The sequence below is a fragment of the Mustelus asterias genome, chromosome 7 (assembly GCF_964213995.1).
Source record: "Mustelus asterias chromosome 7, sMusAst1.hap1.1, whole genome shotgun sequence".
Classification (NCBI taxonomy): domain Eukaryota; kingdom Metazoa; phylum Chordata; class Chondrichthyes; order Carcharhiniformes; family Triakidae; genus Mustelus; species Mustelus asterias.
In genome coordinates this window covers 58313226-58339860 of record NC_135807.1, presented here as the reverse complement: position 1 = coordinate 58339860, position 26635 = coordinate 58313226, and the positions used below count along the sequence as shown (strand labels likewise).

General features: G+C 39.9%; 1 protein-coding gene across 3 annotated transcripts in view; it reads right to left on the bottom strand.

Moving 5' to 3' along the window:
- efr3a (EFR3 homolog A (S. cerevisiae)) overlaps window positions 1-26635 on the bottom strand; it is a 178053-nt gene that overhangs the window by 23410 nt on the left and 128008 nt on the right. For all 3 annotated transcript variants that reach the window (XM_078216096.1, XM_078216094.1, XM_078216095.1), the window contains 6 exons: window positions 24277-24449; window positions 19086-19161; window positions 13117-13278; window positions 11637-11768; window positions 7878-7942; window positions 1060-1187 (listed from right to left, as the gene is read on the bottom strand). In XM_078216096.1, coding sequence (XP_078072222.1) covers window positions 1060-1187; window positions 7878-7942; window positions 11637-11768; window positions 13117-13278; window positions 19086-19161; window positions 24277-24449 — 736 coding nt within the window. The remainder of the gene's footprint in view (window positions 1-1059; window positions 1188-7877; window positions 7943-11636; window positions 11769-13116; window positions 13279-19085; window positions 19162-24276; window positions 24450-26635) is intronic.

The following is a 26635-nucleotide window of genomic DNA, read 5'->3' as shown; positions in this document are numbered from 1 at the left end:
CTGCTACGTGACATCTGCTGCTGATCTAGGTGGACATTTCTGCTAGTGCAGATGATGACAACCATTCAAGGGAACACTGAAGTCAGGACAGTTACACCACTGAGAAGAAAATTGAAGTGGCGAAGAGAAAGGAAAGAAGAATGGAAAGAAGAATGGGAAGAAGAATGGGAAGAAGAAGACTGAGAGCATGCTTAGAAAAAAGGAACCCCACAGTACAGAAGGAGGCCATTCAGCCCATTGAGCCTGTACCGACAACAAACCCACCCAATCATTGCATTTAAATAGTACTTTATCAAGCCTAAGGATATCCTAAAGTGCTTCGCAGCGAGTAAAGTACATTTGAATTGTAATCACTGTTGCAATGTAGTGAAAAATAGTACCTAATTTAGAGCTAAGTTTCACAAACAGCATTCAGATAAATGACCAGGTAATCTCTTTTCGTGACGCTGGTAGAAGGAGAATATGGTGCTGGCACATCTGATGAACTCCCCAGACCTTCTTTAAATAGCTGCATGGGATTCTTTACATCCAGGAAAGGCCTTGCCCAAAAGACAGTAGCTTAATCAAGAGAGCAGACCACATACATGATCTAGGCTGACATTAAAGTAGCACTCCCTCAATACTGTTACATAATTTAGGATGATGCTAAAGTAAGTGATCAGTTCTAGTCATTAAGACTCGAATCACAACAGCAGGTACTTTTTTCACATCATAAATGAGTAGACAACTAAATAAATTTACTGAATCAATCAGAATTCTGCATTCCCACCGGTTTCATTCTGCAGAAAAATTGCTGGGATTAAGTAACTTGGCTGTGGCATTTCAAACCATGTTCAACATTCTTGGAAACATGATTTATTATTGGGAGATTCGGAGATAACCTCTGGATTCAATCTAATCTGTGGTACAGAAACAGAAAAGACTTTCTGCTGTCCATCAGGAAGTCAAGTAAAGATCAGCTGGTAATGACGCATTGTGGTTATAATTTTCATGCATCTGGTCCTTATCATTAAGACGTATATCTGTACATTCTTCAGATTGAAACAATTGCACTCCTACCTGTAGGTTGGGGGACATAGGGCACAGATAGCCTATCGACATTGTAGCCACTGCCAGCCAACGCATCTGCAATCTTGTTTTGCAAGAAAAGATGGCTTTTGTCTTGTGTCTCCAGGGTCTTGGGCAATCTATTAATAGTTAGAAAATTTAACAGCAAGTATTTTTACAGAACTGCTAAAAGCTCCTGTGTAAAATAAGCTAACAGAAACTTTTTTAAAAAGTCAAACCGCGAAATTTGTGAAATCTATAAGGTGATCTGGCTTTTCTCTCATTGAATTCAAATTTAAACCTCTACTGTTGCATTAATACATCATAGCAAAATTCATATTCAGTGAGCAATCAAAAATAGGGCATTAACAGCATAGAGTTTCTATAGAAGAGTTCTCAAACATATGACAGGCCTCACTGTTCTACATTATAACACATCTGGTGATGAACACTGAATTATCATACAACAAACATGCAGTAAAAAGATGGAAACAACATTTAAATAGCACCTAATCACATCTCAAATGCTTCACACCAAATATAGGTTAATTCTTTTTTCAAACATACAAAATCCTGCAAGTAACAACGAGCTGAATGAGGCTGGACACTGCCATACACATCCACCTGAATTATCAAGAGCACCTTCTAACCAGATTAGTAGCACTTTGAACATACAGTATCAGTACTCCATTGAGCTCAGGTTTTGCAACAGGCAGTGGTTAAATGAAGAGAGTCTGTTTTTTTAAACTCAAAGTGGGAATCAGGGGTTGAAGTAAGTAGTGAAGTGTCCAATCCCTCCCAGAGCTCAAGGTCTGGATTTTAGCTCCTGGTCCCTACGCCAGTTTCTGACCTAATCTGGTAGGAATCCCATCATTGCTGGGACATGTCAAAATTGGCGAGGGGTCAGGCTGTGTCGGTGAGCCGTAGAGCAACAGGAGGCCAAAGGTATTTTTGTGAGCCAAAGATGGGGCTATTACTCTTGCCGCAACTGGTCCAAAAGGATCCTTTAAAATATCTTTAAAACATCCCGGCTAGTAATGGCCTGGATCCCCGATGTCCCACGTGCTTTGGCTGGCAAACAAGAGACCATGCAGATTGTATTCAGCTCGACAGTTAAAATGTTGTGTACACCATGACGCAAGAGCAGGTCAGAGGAGAGGAATCCTGCGGTGAGTAACTCATCTCCAGACTCCCAGAGCCTGTCCACCATCTACTAAGAACAAGTTAGGAGTGTGATGGAACACTCTCCACTTGCCTGGATGAGTGTAGCTCCAACAACACTCAAGAAGCTTGACAGCATCCAGGACAAAGTAGCCTGCATAACTGGCACCCCATCCACAAACATTCACTACCTCCACCATTGCTGATATATATTTAAAAAGAATTGCAGGCTGCTTTAAGATCTGATCACATGATTTGATGGTGTCATTAGGGTGTGCACTTGGCTGGCTGTTTTACTTCCAGTTTCATATTCTGTGCAGGGCAGAGAGCAGCTTTTCAATAAAACCTATCTGAATCTGTGCGCGCAAACCAAGTCTTTTCTTTTTCTGTTAAAACCCACAAACCTTAACGAAGGACATTACAGAAAGAACATTGGCGTTAAGTCATGATTTTGTTTCATCAAGATCATCGAGGAAAGATACTAAGATAGCAAAAATATTTTGTGGGTCCTCACGCCTCTCATATTGTAAGGCTAGGGAAAAGTCAACCACAAGATTAAAGTGCCAGTACCAAGAAGACCCAAGTAAGAAAAAACTGTGGTTTTAAAAGAGGGTTCTTTTTCTGATCAGAGAAGGGTGAGATTCCAGGCAGCATCTGGCATATTTAACCAAGCAGTCTCGAGTTGCTAGTGCCTGCAAGAGAAATGTTGGGTCAATTAGGATCCATGGAACCTGTCAAAGAAAATTAATCATGGAGTTCCAATGCTGAGTGGTGTCAGTACTCTGTACATACTCATCCAAGTTTTTCTCAATATAATAGGATGCAAAGCCTACACAATTTGCTCTGGGACGTGGTTCATCCAGCAAAGCCAGGAACCAAAACTTACAATGACTTGACGAAGATCCTTGCAGTACATTACTCCCCAATTCCATTGATCATCGTGCAGCGGTTCAGGTTCCACCAAAAGAATCAGTGGAAGGCGAAAGCATTCTCCAGTTTGTGGTAAACCACAAGAGGCTTGCACAACATTGTGAATTTGGTGAGTCATCAGAAGATTCTCTTCGCGATCATCTAGTTTGTGGTCTCCAAAATGAGGCTATCAAGGAAGATTGCTTCCTGAACATACATTGACTTTAAAGGCAGTAGTAGAAATTTCAGTATTGATGGAACTGGTTGCCAAAGAGGCTTCACAATTTGGTTCAGGAATTAAGATATAAAAGTTGAGAACTGCCTATAAGAAGTCAAAACAGCAACAAGCATGTCATAGATGTGCCAAAATGGGCTGTCCAATGACTGAATGCTGGAACAAGGATAGTCAATGCAAGAATTGTAGCAAAATGGGTCACATTGCAAAAGCTTGTGGGGCTAGGCCAACTTCCCCTGAGAAGAATATTTTGGAGGATGATCTGGGTACCTTTAAAAAGGACAAGTTGCATTCTACAAAAATAATTTACAACATGGAAGAAAAGAATTACGACCGTGAAAAAGAGAATGTCTAGAAATATGAAGAGCAGCTCCAACTGAAAGTCTTATCCATATAGGATAAATTACAAATTCTGCATGATTCCGAAGTTAAGTGGACAATATATTAGGATGAAGGTTGAACTGGTGCTGCTGTAACTTTAATTCCTGAGGCTACATACAAACAAAAGCTGAAAAATCTTTCCTTACAACTAGCCAATATGATTTTAAGGTCATACATGGAAGAGACTGTGTTGTTAAAAAGTTACATCATGGTCAATGTAGAGTTGAGTGGACAAACAGCAGAGTTGTCTCTCCATGTGCTCCGTGGTAATTTTCTAGCTCTATTTGGGAGATCATGATTGGAGAAGATAAAGTTTAGCTGGAGTGTTGTCAACAGATTGGTTGATGCCAAAACAACATCTTTTGGATAAATACAAGTGTTTTTTCGAAGAAACATTTGGCTCAATGAAGGGAGTTCAAATAATACTCAAGATAAAGCCCAATAGTCAACCAAAATGTCTCAAAGCAAGAGCGATGCCACATGCAATTCGTCCCAAGGTTGAAAAAGAATTAGAATGACTTGTTAACACTGGTTACAATGAGTGACTGGGCTACTCCTATTGTACCTGTCATGAAACCAGATAGTTCAGTTTGTATGTGGTGATTTTAAAACAACCATAAATCTGGTGTTGTGTGCTGATCAATACCTGCTTCTTTAACTGAAGATTTGTTTGCTGGGTTATCAGATGGGCAAAAATTCAGCAAAATTGGTTAAAACCCACAACCCCTAACATAGTTAGGATATACAGGTGCACAGTAGGAACTCACCAAGGCTCTTCTAAACCCACGATCAATATGATTTAGAAAGACAAGAGCAGTGGGCACAAGGAAACACCACTACCATACTGACTTGGAACTATATTGCTGCTGCTTCACTGTTGCTGGATCAAAATCCTGGAACTCCCTTCCTAACAACACTGTGGACGTGTCTACACTACATGTCCAAAACAACAGCTCACCATCACCTTCTAAAGGGCATTTTGGGATGAGCAATAAATGCTGGCCTAGCCATGGAGGCCCACATCCCATGAATGAATACAAAAAGTAGAAGTGTGGGGTGAGGAACAGAAATGCACAGTTGCCTTCCTATTGTTAACTTGCAGTGACCACATCACAATCTGTAATCTTCAGTGTTGATACCAGGATCCTTCAACTGAATGGATAATAGCTTTAAAGAAAAAGTAATTAGGGCTTTTAATAAGGCCATTTTCAATCAGAATCATGTATATGAAAATAACGACTCCAAGTTTTCTGAAATTTGAGTTTGGGCTAAAGGATTGAAGTAATACAAAAAGCAAAATAAATTAATGGCTGGTGACTGAATTTAAGCACAACATATTCCAAATAATTCATGAACACAACCAAGTTAAAGACTGGACCACAGCATGATAAATTGAAATGTGGCAACCATACTATTGCCAACAGCAGTGAACTATGATAATCTGAGCTCACGTTATGTGAGTAATGCTAGGCAAATCCAGGCACTGACATTTGAATTAAATTTTAATTTTGTATGAAGCTATACAAGCAACTAAGTAGGATCAAGTTTGCTTGTGATTAAAATGTTCAAAAGCAAAAAATCATATCTATATATATTATAGTAGAGACCTACATCTACTGTTCAGTAACTTAAAGGGAAACAGAGACATCTAAGGCATTGAATACTGTTTGGAAGAAAGAGAGAGATGCTATTTTTATAACGAAACATCTAAGAATCAAGCTTGCATGAATAGAGTTGATGTCACTTCTTTACACCAGAAAATTCTGAACATCTTTTGATTAAGAAGGCATTCTTGAATCTAACTAGATTGTAGCTCTTCCCTAGAGAACACAAGGATACAGAAGGTGAATAAAAGGGGGTGTCGAAGAATCTTAACTCTTTTGAAGATCCGTGGTTATTAATGGGCTTCATTTCTCTCTCATCAACAACTTGGATTTATATAACACCCCTCTTGACCCCTGCAGTATTTAATTTGTCATGCTGCTTTCTCCAATATTCAGTTCTGGATGAGCAGTAATTTCTTCCAATTAAATACTGAGAAAGATGTAGCCATTCTTTTCAGTCCCCACCAAAGTGGCTTGACCCTTGGCCACTGAACCAGGTCATCATCTAAAGCTGAGCCAGACCAGTCAAGCTTTGTTGACTTATGTTGGACTGTGACAAAAATAAACTATCCCTCCTCATCCTTCTTGACTTGCCAGCTGCCTTTGACATGGTTGACCACACCTTCCTCCTTCAACACCTCTCTACTGTTGATGCAGCTGGGTGGGACTACTTTCACCAGCCCCCGATCTTCCACTCTTATCGATCTAGTCATATTACTTGTAATGGTTTCTCTTCCTGCTCCCATACTGATGCTCTGGTGTCCTCCAAGGATTTATTCATCCCACCCCCCAATTTCTTAGCTACATGCTGCTGCATAGTGACATGGTCTGAAAGCAGCAACAGTTTTTACACCCAACTCTGGCCACCATCTGGTGGGAAAATCGTATGAGGAAAGGCTGGGGGGCTTGAGGTTGTTTTCGTTAGAGAGTAGTAAGGGAGTGGAATGCCCTGCCTGCAGCAGTGGTGGACTCGTCAACGTTGAGAGTGTTCAAGTGGTTATTGGATAAACATATGGATGATATTGGAATAGTGTAGATTAGAGGGGCTTTAGATTGGTACCACTGGTCGGCGCAACATCGAGGGCCGAAGGGCCTGTACTGCGCTGTAATGTTCTATGTTCTGTCTCCCTCGACTCCTCCCAGCTCTTGTCACCATCTCTCTCAACTCCTCCACTGTTGCCTAATCAACCTGTCCCAAGTAAGCAGAAATTTCCTCCAATTAAATATGAAAACCAAAGGCATTTGCTTTTGGTACCCACTCTGAACTATTTCCTTGCTGGCAACTGTCTGAGACTAAACCAGACTGTGCACAACTTTGCTGTCACATTTGCCTCCAAGTTAAATTTTTAACCACATCTCATCAAGACTATTTTCACCTCCCTAATGTCACCTAACTTTGCCCTGTCTCAGCTCAACTACTGACAAACACCCTTAAGCCTTTGTTACCTCTGGACTTGACTATTCTAACTATCGCAACCTGACCAGTATTCCACATTCCACTCTCCCTAAACTTGAGGCAATCCAAGCACTGCTAGCCATGTTCTAACCTGCACCAAGTCCTGTTCATTTATCATGCCTGTGCTTACTGGCCTACAATGGTTCCTGGTTAAGTAACATCTTGATTTTAAATCTCTCATACTTGTTTTCAATTCTCCCCATGGCCTTACTTTTCTTTAACTCTGAAATCTCTTGCGGCTCCCAAACCCTCCAAGATATCTACAGTCATCTAATTCTTGCTTTTGATTGGGTTGCCAACTACGATTAAATGTGTTTCTGGGAGGTTTCATCACATCACTTGTCTCTATTCTACTCACTAATTGGTCAACACACCCATTTTTGTGTCACATAGCTTTCCTGTATCAAGTGGAAAGCAAAAAGGCTCATTACCCAAGTGGATGACGACACATGATTGTAAGTTAAAAATTATTTTTTCCCCCCATTTTGATAGTTTTATATCCGGTAAAGAGAAATTCTCTATTAAAATGACAAAAGCTAACATTTTTTAATGTCACGATGAATTCTTTCAAGGATTGCACACAGCAGTGTCCTGGAGATTGACCTTCAATTTCAAAAGAGATCAACCTTAAAAGTTATTTACTTTTGTAGGGACCATCCAAACATATGTTACAATACTTTGGAAACCATTTTAATTCTCCTCAGTGCTCTGAAAGGCCAGCTGACCATTCTACAAGTCCATCATTTTTGTGTTCTCATAGTCCTTTGACAACATATCTGATGATTGGACATCCATAGGTGATTTAAACTAAATCTGCATCGATGTGGACTGAATCCAAATTCAATCATTACATTCTTATCTTCAGGATTATTCCTATAACTGAAGTACATAAAGAACTTTATACCTTATCAAAAAAAACTAAATGCAAGTGGAATTTCTCATTGTGCACTGCACTAGTTTTACCTATAGTTAATGTTATATTTAAATCGTTGATTAAAATCAAGCTTTCGATAGATCTGGTCAGTTTTCTTTATAAAAGACAACACACTTCGGTCAAAATAAACACAAGAATTCAACTTCTTACCCATACTTTTCTCTGATATATTCAGGCAAAAGGTATGGTGCTTCTTTGCTTCTCACTTCAATCACCTTCAAAAAGCAAAAGCATTATGTATTAAGTGGGACAATTCTGTACATCAGCCAAAAATGTCAAACTAAACTTATAATTTTATCAGACAAAATCTACTCAAATCTGAGTAGAGTGATGCACATATTACATTGGGTTAGTTTTCACTTGCAGATATGCAAATAATACCCACACTATAAAAGTTTGTCCCAGCACTGTAGATTGGGTATATGGGGGAATAGACTAGTTTTCCTCTTTGCCCACTCCTCTTTTGGTTACAGCAGAGACTTTGAATTTTAAAAATGATTATGTATTGCCAACCTAGTATGTACCTGACAGTGTGCAGTTTATAAGAATTAAACCATTACTGTTACGGCAAACATAAAGGGGCTAGTTTTACTGTACTAAATCTCACACTTGTAAAAATATTAAAAATGTACAAATATGCCCTACTTCCCATTGATACATGCAAACACACACAAAGCCCAGGCATGCAGAAATAAAAACACAAGTTTACAGTATTTCAAATTTAAGCTGGGCCATGTTAAAGTGCAGATTAAAAATCGAAAGTCAATAAAGATTCACTGATTGTATCCGGAAGCTTTGGTACTTCAGCTGAGACCATTGGTTTAAAGTTGTGGCTGGATGTCCCTTTCCTCCTGGAAACACTGCTGCGGAAATCCAATGGTTTTCAATACAGAGTCTCTGTCTGCTGTGGGAATGTAGACACTTTTAACTCAGCAAAACAGTTCAAAGCTGAGATGGAATAATGTAGAGAGAGGGCAAAAGACCTAAAGGCCAAAAGGCTTATCATTGCCAAATCCCAAATTTAAGCAGTCAGACAAAAAAATGCATCATATGACTTCTCTCCACGTCAAACAGGAAGTTTGTGATAGCAGAGGTGATTCATTTTTAATGTTCCAGCAATCAACTCCTGAATGCTCATCCAAATGGAAGATGAATCAAAGAGAGATTTTGCACACCTCCAGAGAGGTCACTGTCTGTTGGGTCACAGTCCCAATATCTCCATGAAATTGTCTATGGCGACACAGATGCAAATTGGCAGCCAGTTTTAGTCAGTCTCTTTATTTTTCAGTGAAATGTTCCTTTTCTAAAACACATTTAATATGTGAAAGCAGCCAATAAGGGACCAAATAAATTCCACAGACACCTTATATAACATGGAATGAAATGTGACTTGTCGGAACGTTTCATTACAACAAGAAAATAAAATAAAAACACATGCACACCCGTTCACACTTCCAATTATCATATTGCATTCAAAACATTAACTCTGTTTCTCCGTTTCCCTCCCCACAAAAGCTGCCAAACTGGCAGTTTTTCCAGCACTCCTGTTTTTATTTCAGACCTCAAGGATCTGCAGAATTTTGCTTTCAATCACACTTCAACCCGTTTATTACTGCTAGTCTCTATTGTGGCTTTGGCACCCAGCTAATTCTAAATTATGCTAGAATCCGAATAAAGCAGTCATCACATTGTTTATCCCTGTATTGTGGATAATCTTCAGGTGATAAGGCTGCAATAGCAAACTCCACCGAAATATTTTGGTTTTGAATTTTTCTATGCAAGGTCAAGTGATTGATGGTCTGTATAAGGCCATGAGACATAGGAGCAGAATTAGGCCACTCGGTCCATCGAGTCTGCTCTGCCATTCAATCATGGCTGATATTTTTCTCATCCCCACTCTCCTGCCTTTTCCCCATAACCCTTGACCTTGACCCCCTTATTAATCAAGAACCTATCTATTTCTGTCTTAAAGACACTCAATGACCTGGCCTCCACAGCCTTCTGCAGCAAAGAGTTCCACAGATTCACCACTCTCTGGCTGAAGAAATTCCTCCTCATCTCTGTTTTAAAGGATCGTCCCTTTAGTCTAAGGTTGTGCCCTCCGGTTCTAGCTTTTTCTGCTAGTGGAAACATCCTCTCAACGTCCACTCTATCCAGGCCTCGCAGTATCCTGTAAATTTCAATAAGATCCCCCCTCATCCTCCTATGCTCCAATGAGTACAGACCCAGAGTCCTCAACCGTTCCTCATACGACAAGCTCTTCATTCCAGGGATCATCCTTGTGAACCTCCTCTGGACCCTTTCCAAGGCCAGCACATCCTTCCTTAGAAATGGGGCCCAAAACTGTTCACAATACTCCAAATGGGGTCTGACCAGAGCCTTATACAGCCTCAGAAGTACTTTGGTACTCAGGAGTACACATAAGTACTTTAGTATAAGTCAAGGCCTCCATGTATCCATGTTGGATGTATACTTCCAAGCACCAGAGTTTCTTTTCTTCACTGTGGAGTCTCTTTTTTTGGTGTCTGTTTAACATTTTGGAGAAATATCTAACTGGCCTCTTAATGTCGGATCCATCTCCTTGGAGCAGGATGGCATCTACTCCAGCTCACAAGCATCAAAACCACCTTGAATGTGTGTTAAAGGTTGCGACTGCTCACACTGATTCGTTAGTTAAGATGGCTTTCAGCTCTCAAAAGCTGTTGTACCCTCCTCTGACCACACCAACTTTGTTTTTTTTGTAACATGCCCATTAGTAGGGCAGTTATAGTGCTGAAGTTTGGAATGAACTTGCGGTGGAACCCACACGTTCCCAAAAATCGCATGATTTCCATTTAGTCTTGGGAACAGGGGAATCCATCAATGCTTGCACTTGCTACTCTGGGCAATGCCTGCCGTTGACTTTAGCAAACTCATTTTTTGCAAGATTTATCACAAAATCAGCTCCCTGCAATCTTCCAGTTGTTCCAGCTGTCACTAGTACTTGCAGGGCTTCCAGGTACACCACACAGTTAGGTAGCTTGACCTGATTCATTTGCCTCTGGAACATGGCTGAGGCATTTCTTATTCTGACTCCCCTCTGCCCTATTTCTGGAACCCCGTACATTTACCATGGCTAATCCACCTAACCTACAGATCTTTGGACTGTGGGAGGCAACCGGAGCACCTGGAGGGAACCCAAACAGACATGGGGAGAACAGTCACCCAAATTAATTCACAGGGACTAAAGTTCATGGACTCATTGGGTGTATAGCTGGTAGTAAGCAGGAGAAATCCCAGCCCTTTGTCTCAGTCATGGGGGTGTGCATGATAGCGTGCCTTGAACATTGTCTTTAAGGTCTGATGGTATCGTTGAAAGTCTGCCGCACCTGAGTGGTAGGCTGAGGACTTTAGTTGGGTTACACCAGATTATCGCAGATTACCTATGACCGTTGGAAAATGTTGGACATAATAAGTAGAATGACGAGAGATTGGTGCTTGCCAGAGACACCCGAGGTTCAGAGATTTCAGCTTATGGGTCTCAATTTCCATAAAATAGATCAAATTCCCACCTGAGCTCAGCAGCAATTTGGGTTTATTTTGAGGTTTGCTCTGTGGTCACCAGCAAACCTCTGGTATCTTCGTCAAATGCCTGTTAGGCAGGTGGATTGGAGGGCAGGGGCAGCAATTTCTCCCTCATTATACTTATTACATAGCAGGCGCTCTTTAACATTGTAAAAAGACCTGCCGCGTGATACAAAATCTGAGATACTAAATACCATCTTGCTAATAACAAAGAATCCTTTCAGCTGAAGTCAGAGCCTTATTTTGAGGTTTGCTCTGTGGTCACCAGCAAACCTCTGGTATCTTCGTCAAATGCCTGTGCTTCATGCAAGTCTAGACTGCAACAATTAAAATTAAACTACTAACCTTATTAACATGTTGACAGAAAGCTGGTACAGCAATCATCTGACTCAGGAAGTTCAAGTATGCAGCTACCAGAGCCAGTATGGCACAACGATTGTAAATAGGTAGGTTGTCTTCATTACTAACTGCTAAGTCCTAATGAAACATGAAAAAGACATTCAAAGTAAAGCAATTACTAAATCTTTTTAGAATGTGCTCCTGAAGTTGTGACCTTTTGCAACTCAGAAAGGGTACAGCAAGTTAATATTTTCCTCCTGATATATGGTAATGCATTACTGAATTGCAATATGAAAGGCATTACTTACAAATGCCACAGGCAAAAATGAATTATGTAGGTTTTTTCATGAACAAAATTAACTCAGCGATGCGTTGCTTTTGATGGAATGGATGCTATTGTATATATTAGCAAACAATGACAAAGCTGACCGTTATTACCATGAGAAAGTTATGGAGTTATTTTCAAACAAATTACTAAATCTATAGTTATCACCCACCAGAAGTTATTACAAACACTTCTTCCAAACACTTGTCTTCAAGTACTATTGAAAAACAATGAAAGGTCCCATTCAAAGTTCAATGAAACTGTACTTTGGGGCCTGTGGTTTCTTCTACGTTGTACTGGTTCACCCAAAAATTTGTCAACCAGTGCAAAACATTGAGGAATTCCAAGTGCAAATTGTGTCCAGTGCAAATTGAGGTTTTGTGATATCCTTGTGCTAGAATTAATCACCATTGGAGTATCTGCTAATCGCACCCATTTATGGATCTTCGGAGTTCTTGTCATTAAATATCATTTTTAGGCGCAAATGCACTAATTGTACCTCTAAAAATTAGAAAATGATTTTGCATATTTTAAAGTCATTCTCAGTTATTTAAAAGTCATTTTCAGTTATTTAAAAATTAACTTATTCACAGGTGCTGTGCTAGATGCAACTTAAAAATGGTCATCTTTTGTGATAAACCAATTTTCATCTATATTAATAAAATTGCACCACTCAAGTACATAAAGGAATTTTCTTTAAATGCAAATCTGAAAGATTATATTCTAAAGCACTGCTGTTGGTTTGGAAGATTTTATCTTCAGTAAGGTGCAAATTTGTTTGAATAGAAACTTGAGAAAAAGCTACACTTTGCAAAACTGGTACAACTTTTGATTGCAATCTACACCACGATCATCAATTATGCCCAATGTGGAGAATCTTGGCCTAGATTCCTAATATAACAACAGCCTGACCTATTATTCAATGTCCTGAATTGGAAGCTTATAAATCAGAAGTACAGCTCTTTTTAAAAATTAATTTCATTTTGTACAGGCAAGTTTTGACTGTAACTAAGCTTTACAAGATTATGTAACATTGCCTGGTTTCATTACATAGTGCAATTATAAACAAGCTAGTTTGCATTGTCAACATATTCAAATGTCACTAATTACAAAGTAACTATTTCCAAACATGAAACTATACACTTCAACTGGTTATAGTACCTGTATGCCAAGAGCAAGCCGAATCAAGTCAATGATCACTTCATCATTGGCCAGTTCAATTGTGATGAGCAAAAGAGCAATAAATAGAGATTCAAAGTTTTTCTGTTCATTGTCATCTTCTTTACAACCCATGTAAATGTATCTGTACAACTGTTGGCCTTGCTGAAAAAAAAGCCACAAGATTAAAGTTCAAGGTCAGAATGATGAGAGAATTTTTAATTTCAAGTATGACAATTAATACAGTAATGACTACAGCATACTCCTGATAATTCAAATGATCACGCTGAAATGTGTGCTAAACAAATCCCCGCACACAACCTTCAATTGTCAAATATTTTCCCCACTGATGCTCATTACAATCCTTGGCCAGACCTCGGGTTGTATTGGGTGGTAGTGGTGGTGGTGGAGGAATCTGGTTAGAGACCAATAAACATTTCATGTAAAGTAGTTAAAGTTTGAGATTCAATACGCTTACTAATAAAGGCAGAAGACTGCATGGGTTTTGAATGATACAAGTTCAGAAAGATTGCATGATTGAAATTAGGATTGTTCACTAACCATGACCAAAAAAAGATGAATTACATTTATATTCATGTTGAATATTTCATAATGAGTTATAGAAAATGTAAATTTATAAATTAAAAGAACTATCAACTTCAAATGGTAAAAATAAAGTCTTTACACTTTGGACAAATAGGGAGCGCACAGCTCTCACACTCCATGTTGTTTGCAATCAGCATGCACCTTGCTTCACTTGCCCTCGTTTTACGCGAGTATCACTTCAGTCATACCAGTAGGAAAAAAACTATGCGGATGAAAATCAGTGGAATGTGGCACCCCTGTGCTTTGGAGAAGGTCAACAAAATGTCTTGTAGGCTGCACTCAGAACACAGGTGGGCCACATGTGGCCCCCGGACTGCAGGTTGTCCACCATCTATCCTGTACTCCAACATTCAGAGTAACTATGAGCATATATGAATTAAAAGCTGAACTGTGGCGAGACACACCACACTACACAATAGATGACAAATAGATGATAAATGCAACCTTAACTAGATTCCATGAATTTCTCAACAATCTCGCCAGACAACCATCATATTGTGTGTGAGCCAATCAATCTAACAGAAACATATTCTTTCTCATGAAGGTTTCCAATCTCTAGATTTGAAGATCTCACTTTGGAATCCTCTCCAATGGTCACTCCCACTTCAACAACTTCATTAATGGCCAACTCACAGGGTTTTAATCTCACCTTCCGAAATTCCTTTCCATGGAACTCAGAATACACTCAAGTGACACATTCCAAGCCCAGTTTCAAATCTTCAGCCATGCCAAGCAGAGCACCATTGCTGCAGAGAGGTACCTTTACCTCAACAACCCGCAGCATGGAGTCACCAACCTTCAACTATCTTCTCGGATGTTGAGGTCTTCTCCCAAGCCCACTTCAATGTCTGCTTCCTGCAGCTCATCTTTAACTTGGAACCTATTTCTCTGCTCCTGTCTTTGAACTTAACTGAATGTGACCTATTTCTTTCCTATCTTTACCCCTTACTGGGACTATCTTTTGGGACCTACCTCTGTCCCCTTGCTTTTCCCTGCTCCTGGGACACTTCCTTAACCATGAGCTTCCATTTCAGGATGATCTGACCTTGCCTTTCAAGCCTTTGAAGGCGCGATCCTCAAATTCCAGAACAAAAAATTACCAAGGGGCAATTCTCCCATCTCGCTGCGGTAATAAATTAGCACAGCAGGCTAGGAGATTTCAGTGGGGCCGGATTAGCGCGATCTGCACTGAGCATCCGGCCCCAAGCGCCTCGCCCAGCGTCAGGCGCCAGAGGTAGTGGCGGAGCTGCAGTAGTTATGCTGGGGGGGGATTTTAACGTTATTTACAAATGATTAACGGGCCCGGGACTGAAGTCTTCAGGCCCCCTAGCATCTCCCCCCACTTCCACCAGAGTGGTTCACTCCAGTGGAGTTTAAAGTAACTCTCCACTTTCAGGGAGCTCGTGGCCTGACCCTGCTGGAGTGAAGGGGAGAAGCAATCGGGGGTCCCCCCCAGAGGCTCGGGCAACGGGGATGCTCCATGGGCATTGGCACCTTGGCAGTGCCAACCTGGGCCCCCTGACGCTGCCCACTGGGCATGGGGCAGTGCCAAGGGGGCGTAGCCTATAGGGGCAGGGCCAGGTGCATCAAATCAGTGGGGATGGCGGGTCCCGCTACCCCTGTGCAACAGGATCGGTGGGGGAAGGAGGTAGGCCAGCATTCGGGGTGGGTCTGCCTGCTTGGGGGTAGGGGGTGGCCAGCAATCGGGCTGTGCCGGTGTGACACAGCCAGCATTGCAGGGATTGTGGGGCTGGCCACCAATTGAATTGGCCAGCAATCGGGAGGCTGGCAGTGCGGGGCCAGTGTGCATGCACCATCCCATTGCTGACAATCAGTGCACGCGCAGTGGCCTGCTCAGCGCACTGATTTCAGCATCTCCAGCGGGGATAGGCCCTGCCCACTGATTTTTAATGATATTCACGCATGAATTACTCCAGTTTTCATGCGAATTAGACACTTAGAATTTTTTTGGGAGTATTCCGGCTCCAGACTCTGCACGTGCAGCAAGTTCCCAGGCAATGCATGTGCAAAAGGCCAGAGGTTTGTTGGACATTTGGAGTTCCTGAGCTCCAAAGTAAAGAAGGTAAGTTTAAGTTATCACATACTTCACTGAATGAAGAATATTATGTGCTGGAAAACAGGCTGGATATGTATGGTTTCAATTTATTTGATCCTTTGGCAATCCTTGGGTGACTTAGCATGGTAATGGGGCTGAAACAAAACTTTGATTAACCGTGTTCAATGTTCACAGATGAAGCTAATGAAAGCAGTTAATGCTATGATAGCACACCGCTTGGCAGAAGTAGCAGGGGAAGGTTGTTTGAGGATTGAGGTGGGAGAGGTAGACTAATCATCAGTATACACTCAATTCATCATTATTTTATGTACAACTAATAATAGCAGTAATTTTTCTATTGTACAAAATAAGTGTTAGGCCAAGGTTTCTGGAGAACCTTCCAACAATTACAAAGGTCTTGTTGGAGGCGTGGGAGGGGGGAAAAAGGAACAATTTTATTTTGGTCTCAATCATTACTTAACAAAAAATTACGTTTGATGAAAATTATATGTACTCATACAGTTTTGATTTTGGACAGTTGCCTGATTATTTTTAAAATAAGATTCTATTTTTATTAGAATTTTTTAATTATCCTGAGGAATCTAGCAATTAAGCCTTGACCTCAACTGAAGTCACAAGCAAATTACTTTCTTTGGTAATTATTTAAACAAAACTTGGCTTGATGATAAAAGGGAGGCATGTAGATGAAAATAATGAAGTTTTTAATGCATATTTAAATGTGAAGCATTTTTATGGAGCTATTAAAATGAGCACAACGTACACTTTTGGTAACTTTCCCTGTAGTTCAGTTTAAAAAAATATTGGATGCAGCATTGTTACAACTGAGATTTTAATATCTCGAGCTTGTCGATGTCAAATTTGTAACAGAAAAAATGCCGAGTATAATCCAATTATGAACATTTCCCACCATAACCAAATCATACACATTCTTTATGGTTTAATGATCTCTTAGCCGCTCAAGATTCAGCTCTGTAATTATACCAACAATCAAAACCTAACAAATGTTCAACTGATCAGAATGTAATTCACAATGAAAAAGACCATCTTAGTGCAGTCATCCAAAAAGCCCCTACAAGTACCCTCAGTTCAGCAGCCAACTGTTTTAAAAAATATTTACAGTACTTTTGCTACACTTCTTCAAAATATACTACACAGTCAGTGCAGGAGGATACATGTTCCAAGCTTTCAGATGCCAGGATTTCCTGCTCCACTCCCAAAGAGACGACAGATCATAGCATCTCCACAACCATTTAACACCTAAACAAGCGTCTTATCAGCTAGAAATGGAATCTCTGCCCCTCACTTGGGCACAAGTTCTGTCTCAGAGTTGCCAACTAAACTGACTGGCAGGTAGCTTTGTACTCCCAGCAACGCTAATGGCAGCAGTGGGAGGATTGGGATACAAGCAATGCAATGAGTCCAGGACCAGCAAGTACTGGGGCTCACTTGGCAGAGAGGGGACATGGGATGTCCCAATGTGGAAAAGGTGCCCCCTCCCTCAAAATTATAGGCCACTTCTCGTCTGGTCTCAAGTAGCCAATAATTGGCCACTCGCGAGCCTCAATTGGGATGAGGGCCTATCCTCCCTACGTAAAACTGTGGATGAGTCAAGGGCAGGTTGGAAACAGTGGGAAAGCCAACTGGGGACTTTTACAGGACCCCCTGCCTACAAATGTTCAACTGGTTAGAAGCTAATTCTGGCAGGGACAGGGACAGTAAAATTCTGTCCCGAGGATATGTTTAGCTTTTTTAATATATTAGTACCAGAGATATAGTGGTAATATAACCAAACAGAATTTGCATTGGTGTCTGAGTGTACATAAGATTTGGAGAAACAGCATTGAAGAGTCAACAAGTTTAAATTCTTGAAGTTCAATTATGCTATAACTGACCTGCATAATTCCATCTGACAGGAAAAGAGGCGTGTACTCCTTTGTTCATTCTATTTAGTATGGAATTTTCAGAATAATTATTTTCCTGAAAACAGACGGTGGTCTGGTTTGAGAGTCATAAACCTCCACCTCAGATGATTGAGTCTCTTCTCAAAATACAGATATTCAATTCATCTGTGAAATTTGCTACTCTAATCTAATGCACTCGTCTCTATGATTTTGGATTCCAGTGAAGTCAAGAACAAAGGCTAGATTTTCCTTTTCGCTTGCCACACAGCCAAAAGCCATGTTTGCTACTGGCTTATCCCATTATATTTGTGAGTAATTGGAAGCCAAGAGTTAAATGTAGAGCTGAAGAGAGTTTTTCAACCATTAAGCAGGGGAGGCTCTGTAACAATTGAGCTCTTGGAAAACTGTTACCAGACCCCCTCAACCATAAATACAACAAACAGACTGTTACGGACTTCTGTCCAGCTGCCCACAGTCATTTGATTTTTATTTTGTAAGGAGAATTAAATTTCACTCTCTGCAGATTGGCCATCAGTCAAGAGATGCCATTTGATGACAAGATACATAATAGGAACAGCCAACTTGAACTTTGTGCAGAGCTCTGAAAAGTGTCATTGTACTTCTGAAACAAGAGATTAATAATGCAACTGAATGATTCAGACGTTAGCTGCAGAATCAGAAAGCTCTTACTGAGATGTTAAAGTAGTCTCCACAAAAGAAACAGCTGAATGACAACCTGATATAAATCTTTATAATTATGTAGGGGTTCAACAGGGTAGATGCTGTGAAGATGCTCCTTCTTCTGGGTCCAAGTAAAAGAGATGGTGACTAATAAATGCAATAATGAATTCAGGAAAAAATTATTTCGTAGGTAGTTAGAATGTGGAAATTTCTATTTCAGAATAGTTGAGATAAATAGTATAGATGCACATAAAGGGAAGCTAGGCAAGTACATGAGACAGAAGGGAACAGAGTCCTATTGATGGGATGATGAGAGAAAGCTCGTGCGGAGCATAAACATCAACGCTGGCCAAATGGTCTACTTCCATGCTGTAAAATTCGATGTAATGTAATCATTTTAACTAATTTCTATCCAATGGTCAGTAGCTGGTCAGGACATTCAGATGAAGGTATGGGAGGGCAACCAATGTTTATGCAACCATAAAAATAAATATATCAAATGATTTTCAGGATCTTCCTAGCACTTTTAAATGAAGTTTGAGGACCAATCTGATAAACTGCCATTAGAATATATTCATAAATATATTGAGGAACTATAAGAATCCACCAGTTTATTAGATTAAAAGTTGGACCAAAGCATCGACCATTTCTTCAACATTTTTAATTAGCTAAGCTAAATGAGGCTGCATAATTATATATTTAACTACCTTTTTCATGAAACTTATGTCTTGCTTTGAGCTCTTGTCTCTCTTTATCTTCAATGCTGAAACATCGGGGATGATTCTGATACAAAAAGAATGACAACAGTAGTGAATAATTGTGTAGCATATCACCACAAACGACACTATAGATCTCATGTATTTTTGAAATAATTGTTATATTGTCTTGTTATTTTAATTATGGTTGTAGTTGATTAGGTTGGTGACATAGCTGCTTTTGGACCAATAATGTCAGTAGGTACACATTCTTTTATGAAATTGAAGAAAACAAATTTATATTACTTTATACAAACATTCTCAATTTCAATGGAACTGTAAAAGATGAATAATTACGATATAACGTAGAATATTGAAAATGCAGCAGTGCCTCCAAACAAAATATATTTACCAGATATTACAATTCAACATTATACTGGCATACTGCAAGATTAGGCTTTTGTTTTATACTCATGTTATACTTAGCTCTAATAAACCTGTCTATACGGCTGGTATTGTTTGATACATGCATATGTTTAAGTGGTTTAATACAACAGCTCTGCTGAGCAAGATCATACTTTTTCTGTTGAGTGTCACATTTGACATGCTACATTTTCAGATGTTGAACCACCTGCTGTGCATTTCCAGCACGGCTTTGTTTAAATTTCCATCTAAAACAGAGTTATCTTACCAACCAAACCAATTTGCACTTACATAGCATCTGGACTTTCACCCATTATTAGTGCAGAACAGCATTTGTTGGATTCCATAAGTTGCTTTCTTTTCTTCATACTTTTTAAAGCATCTTTTCCATGGAGTGGTGGAAAAATGGGAACTTGTCAACAGAACTGATATAGTTTGAGAACTTTGTCTTTGAACTGATCTTTATCATGCAGCTTTTTCTGGCACCATTTTTTACTTTAAAGGACTATTGTTGTAATTTTGAACAGTAGACACGTGACCAATGAGAAAGATGTTACTACACATATTGGCTTGGGATTTTCCGGCCCGGCCTGGAAGCTCCTGCTGTGGCAGATGCGAGGAGACAGTCAAAAGCCCATTGTCTTTGGCCAGACCAGAAGATCCCACTGGTCAGAGGGGCTAGAAAATACCCCCCCCCCCACATTGAGTCAGCGAGCAGAGGGAATGTTTGAGCCAGGGATAGGGATATAAACAGCATGGAGAAGGAGAGTGTTCTGTTGGCAAGTAGTGTAAGGGAGCAAAACCAGAGTGGTATTATAAACAGCAGAACCGTCAGTCCCACTCGCATCCTCGTCCAAGAACCCCATCAAAACAAACTGTACAGAGTGAGGAGGGGAAACTCAAATCTTCACTTACACCATAAAAGACACCAAGGGGCCTTTTTAGCCAAAATAAGAAAAAAGGAAAGTGGGGGGGGGGTGCAAGTGGCACGGTGTTACAGAATTGGGAGAGGAAGGGACTATGTCCCTTCACTTCATCTGAAAGTATCGTAAACTAGTTGTCAAGATGCAAAAACAAGGATGGGTTCCTACGGACTCCCCTCTGTGCAGTCAGCATGGTGGGAGATCCAGATCAGTGATAAAACAGACGAAAAATGTTTTGAAAAAGCTATCTAACAGTCTGAAAAAGAGTTCGAATTCTGAATGCACATTTAAAACACAAGTCCGACTTGAAGAGAGCCAGAAGCTAAGATGATAAGGAAAACTTGAGTTGCTGTTAGTGTGTTGCAATGTATGATTTTTCTTGTTTGCGAGTCTTAGTTAACCCTCTGAGGTCTGGTTTTGTTAGCTGCTTTAAAGTTGCTTATTCAATGTATGTAGTTGTATTTTGAATTAGGTTAAGTGAGGTGGATAAGTTGCGATAAAGTGATAGAGGAATTGTTAAAGCAATTGCTTTGTTTTGGTGAGAGAGCAGTGATTCTGCGGTAATGAAATGTGATGCTCTACACTTTGGTTCAACATCAAATGCTATCTGTGGCTGTGGAAAGTTATTCAACTTTTTTATGTGTAATTTCTGGAGAATTTACCATTTGTTTTGAGTTTTAATTACAGTTTTGAAGAAAGAAGAATGAAGATTATTTTTTAACGTTTTCCCTTTGTTTTTATTGAATATTCTATTTCCATTTCATTTTTAAATTGTTAAGATTGAATGAAAACAAAGTTAAATGCAGTGGAGATGATGTGTTAGGAAACTTCCATTACTGAATGCGTGTGTTCGTCTAAAGATGTGTGGATTTTTTGTTGTGTTGCTGGCTTTAATGTTTTATGTTGTTTCCTCCAAATTGTGATTTACAATACTGGTTTCAATAGTGAGTTTAAAATCAAATGGGAGCTGGAGCTGAATTCAAAGTGTAATTTGAAACCAGGCAAATGTTTGAATCCTTAACCATGGGTATGATTGGTGGCCACAATCACTATCTATCTCTACATACGTTGTGTGTATGTGTATATCAGAACAGAGTTGAGGGGGAACTTCTTCTCTCAGAGGGTAGTGAATCTCTGGAATTCTCTGCCCATTGAAGTGGTGGAGGCTTCCTCGTTGAATATGTTTAAATCACAGGTAGATAGTTTTCTGATCGATAAGGGAATTAGGGGATATGGGGAGCAGGCGGGTAAGTGGAACTGATTCGCTTCAGATCAGCCATGATCTTGTTGAATGGCGGGGCAGGCTCGAAGGGCCAGATGGCCTACTCCTGCTCCTATTTCTTATGTTCTTATGTTCTTATATGTATATATAGTAATAGTATCAACATTTTGAAAGTTACTTTGAACACAATTTTTAGAAAGTAAATTTTAAAAACTTAAAAATCAAAGTATATAAATTGCAATTTGGAAATAACCAGTTTCAGCTTGAAGTAATCCTGGGTACTCTTGGTTCAAATCTAAAGCTTGGAAATTTGGAATACCGTATGCTCTTTTGTTTTTAGTTTTTTAAGGAACAGTGATGATGTCATTTATTTGAAAACTTTTGTTCTGTTTTCCCAACTGGCAGAGATTTCATTCTTTTCTGTTTAATTAATTACACATCAAATTTGCTGATCTAAAAATTGACAGATACATTTAGACTACATTAACTCATTTGGCTGCAAGCTGAATGTACCTCCTGTGTTTTGTTTTTTTAAAATAGGTCAATCATGAATTACAGACAGCAAACAAGTCTAGCAGCTTCAAGACTTTGAGAGTGCCTGTCACGACATAGCAATGAGTGGACCTTTTTGTAGGAAAGGTTAACTTGCTCAGACTTAACTGTTACCTTTTGAATTGAAGCATTTTGTGTTTAGTTAATTTCCATAACAATTGTAGGCACTACCGTTTCTGATATTTAATTGATTGAATAAATTAAGTGCAAAAAATAGGAACTCACATAAATGGAGGAGGTACCTAAAGTTTAAGGGGATAAATTAATTTTAATCATTGACAAATAAAGGGTAATGGAAAGAGAGTCTGCATGAGTTTTGAGTTTTAAAAATACACTTTTTTGTAAAGAGAAATAACAAACATACTGGCAGCTTATGTCACCATTTGAATTTGGGATAATTTTAATGAAATAAATGTATGTTTTGTTTCAGTGTGTGTTATCCATACAGAGTAAATGTTAACTTTGGTAATGAACAAGTTAAATGTAAGATCTGTTGTTTCAGTTCTATGCACTTAAATGCTAATAAGGAATTGAACACAGGTCTGTGTGCGCGCTCCTGAGAGAGGCATGATTCTTCAGCATTCATGACCAAAACCAGTGATTGATTAGTGCCTGTCCTGTGGGTATGTGACTGGAAGCATGATCAATGCCAGCAATATCTGTACAAGGAGAGACTGGGAGACACCGGCAGCAGTAACCTGGGAATCAACCACCGCAGAAGAAGCGGAAAACCCTGAGTCTTAGACTCTGAGGCATTGGAACAAACTCAATGGGAGGGGATCTGATCACTTTGCTTCGTCACGAGTAGTATTCAAGCCCAAGTCATGAGTTTGGATATTTTATGAAGCTTTTGATACGTTTTGAATAATGAAGTCAAGTCAGAAGTGGAATACTTCATGTATAATGAAGTTTGATGTCTGGTGTACCAGAGTTTGTGTAGTAGAGTTTGACACTTTTATGGTAACTTGGTAGAGTACAATAAAGGAGATCTGTTGTACAGTAGCTCGAGAGTTTTGTGTGTCTTTGTCCACAGCATCAGTTGACCTGAGGGCAATGAGAGCAAGGAGGTTATGTTGAATTTGTATAAAGCACTTGTTCAACCTCAGTTGGAGTACTGCGTCCAATTCTGGACTCCATACTTTAGGAAGGATGTGTACACAATGAGAATGGTTCTCAGGATAAAGAACTTCACTTATGAAGAGAGATTGAAGAAGTTAGGACTGTTTTCCTTGGAGAAAAGATGGCTGAGAGTAGATTTGATACAAGTATTCAAAATCATAAGGGATCTGGATGGAAGGAGAAACTAGTCCCACTTGTGAAAGCTTGGAGAATGAGAGGGCGCAGATTTAAAGTAATTGGCAAAAGAAGCAAAAGCAATAGGAGAGAAAACCTTTCCACACCGAGTGGTTGAGGTTTGGTATGTACTGTTTGACAGTGTGGTGCAGACAAGTTCAATCGATGCATTCCAAAGTGAAGTAGTCAGTGTCCAGAAAGGAAGGTGGTGCGGGGTGGAAGAATGGTGTTAAATAAACTTCTTATATGAAGGGCCAGTGCAGCTTACGGGCCAAATAGCCTCCTTCTATACTGTTAACAATTCTGCAAATGCACCTTACATGGGCACGAAGGGGAATAATGTGTAATCCATATGAGGGAACTATATGCAAGGCTTAAGGAAGCCAAGCTACATGCAAGCTTCTTTTTGATTCATGCAAGAACAAACAATTTTATAGCATCCCATAAGCGTCAGTAATTCAATAGTGTCCATAATAGTAATCCATAGTAATTTCACCTTCGGAAATGTCATTGCCTAAACCAGTCTATTCATCAGAAGATATTGTTTTGAGCCTTTACTTTTCTCAAATTCTAGAATGATTGTATCTCCATAAAAGAATCCAACAAGAATTTGTCAATGCTGTATTCCTTTATGATTTTTTAAAAAAGAACAGGATCACATTTAAGAGATCTTTACTGGGATATAATCTACATTGCAACAGGAAATTCATGTTTCTCATTCAAGTGGAGTACATGTATGTGAACAGAAGATACAAGCATTTATACGTAGAATTATCAAAAAAAAAATTACCTCATTCCTTTGAGTTTTGCCTTGTTCTCGTGACGATCAATAAGACTGTGTAGAATGTGTAGCACAAGATGCCTTAACTCACTATCTTCCATTAGGGAAACGGATAGAATGGGCTCTAAAAATGGAGATGGAAGGGCAGCTGCTATACTTTTGGCCTTGTATCCTGAAGTAACCTAGCATTAATAAAGAGTAAACAAATAGATTATCTCAAGTCTTCAGATTTCAACTGGCTATCAAGAAGACAGGCAGAATGAGCCATTTGTCTTCCAGTTCATTTATCCTCTAGTTCATCTGTGCTTTTCTGATTAGTAAGATAATTATTTCAGAGACACCTTTATCAAGTTAAACTGCCGTTTTCTTGTGTAACATCGAAGCCAAATTAGAGGACAGAGTTTTTTTTGGCTTTCTGTACTGATGAAGACAATGTTGGTGAAACAGATCTCTGCATAAAATTCCAGTAAAATTAGCTGTAAAATGACCATCATGGATCCTTGGACTATAGGATGCTGCAGTTGTTCTACATTTGAATGCACTGCTGATTACCTTTGATTTTTTTTTCCCTCCTCAATTTTATCTTTACAACATTTTGTTCATTTCTCTGGTAACATATAGAAACTCTTTCCATAGTCATCTGGAAACAGCCGAATGTGCCGTCAGTGCTTGAAAAAATATCCTAAGTGAACTTGTATGCATTGAAATAGATGTAATTCATTATTTGTAAGAGTTTCCAATCTTAATAGACTAGTGTGGAAATGCAAAATAGAAGCAAGACCCCTTTCATGCAGTTTGGAAGAGGAGAGGAGAATTCCTTTCATTTATGGAATGAGAGTTTCTCTGGCAAGACCAGCATATCCAATGCCCTCAAGAAGGTGGTGAGCTACCTACTTGAACTGGTGGTATTGGAAGGAAATTCCAGGATTTTGATTCCACAACAGTGAAGAAACATTAATATAGTTCTAAGTTAGGAAGGTGTGGGGTTTGAAGGGGAACCTACAGGTGTTGATGTTTCTATGCGCCTGCTGCTCTTGTCCTTCCAGGCGGTGGAGGTCATATGTTTGTCGAAGGAGGCTTAGTGAGTTGCTGCAATGCATCTTGTAGATGATACACGCTGCTGTCACTGTATATCGATGTTTAAGGAAATGGTGGGTGGGATGTCAATCCAGTGGGCACCCCATCTTAAGTGGTATTGAGTTGTTAAAACTGGATGTCGATTCAATGATGATAATGTCATTCAATGTCAAAGTGGAGACAATGGATTCTCTCTTGTTGGAGATGGGCATTGCCTGGCACATTCATTCGCTGCATGAATGTTACTTACTACTTATCGGCCCAAGACTGAATGTATTTCTGGTCTTGTTGCCTATGGATACAGACTGTTTCAGTGTCCGAGGAGTCATGAATAATACTGAACACTCCTACTTATGAACTTACGATAGAGGGAAGGTCATTGATGAAGCAGCTGAAGATAGTTGGGCCTCGGATACTACCCTGAGAATCTCCTGCAGTGGTGTACTGGGGCTTGAATGATTGGCCTCAACACCATAAGCACTTTCCTTTGTAGGTAATCTCCTTAGGCAGTCTCTTGTGATCGAGGATGACTTTCTCCCACTCAGATTCAATGTGTTCTGAAATGGCTGATTGAAGTCCAATGCTCAAATTACAGACTCTGCCACATGTGCAGCTACCATTGCTGCCTCATAGCGCCAGGGACCTGGGTTCGATTCAGGCCTTGGGTGACTGTCTGTGCTGAGTTTGCAAGTTCTCCCCGTGTCTGTGTGGGTTTCCACTGGGTGCTCAGATTTCCTCCCACAGTCCAAAGATGTGCAGGTTACGTGGATTAGCCATGCTAAATTGCCTCTTGGTGTCCAAAGATGTGGAGATTAGGTGGATTAGCCATGGTAAACGTGCAGGGTTACAAGTATATAACAGGGAGGTGGGCCTGGATGGGATGCTCTTTCAGAGAGTTGTGCAGACTCAATGGACCTCCTTCTACACTATAAGGATTCTGTGGTTCTATGTGAGACTGGTTGTGCTTAAAGGGAAGGGTAGGTGGTTGCTTGGAGGTTTGTGTGCTCCCTCCCACACCTCAACATTGCCTCTTTATGATCCCAACCAATGGAGAGTTTTCCCCAATTTCCATCGACTTCAATTTTGCTAGGGCTCCTTGGTCAAATGCTGCATTGATTTCAAGGGCAGTCACTCTCGCCTCAAGGGTTCAGCTCTTTTGTCCATGTTTGGGCCAAGGTTGTAATGGGATCAGGAGCCAACGGAGAACCCAAACTGAGCATCAATAAGCAGGTTATTGCTGTGTACGTGCTACTTGATTGTGCTATTGATAACATCTTCCATCACTTTGCTG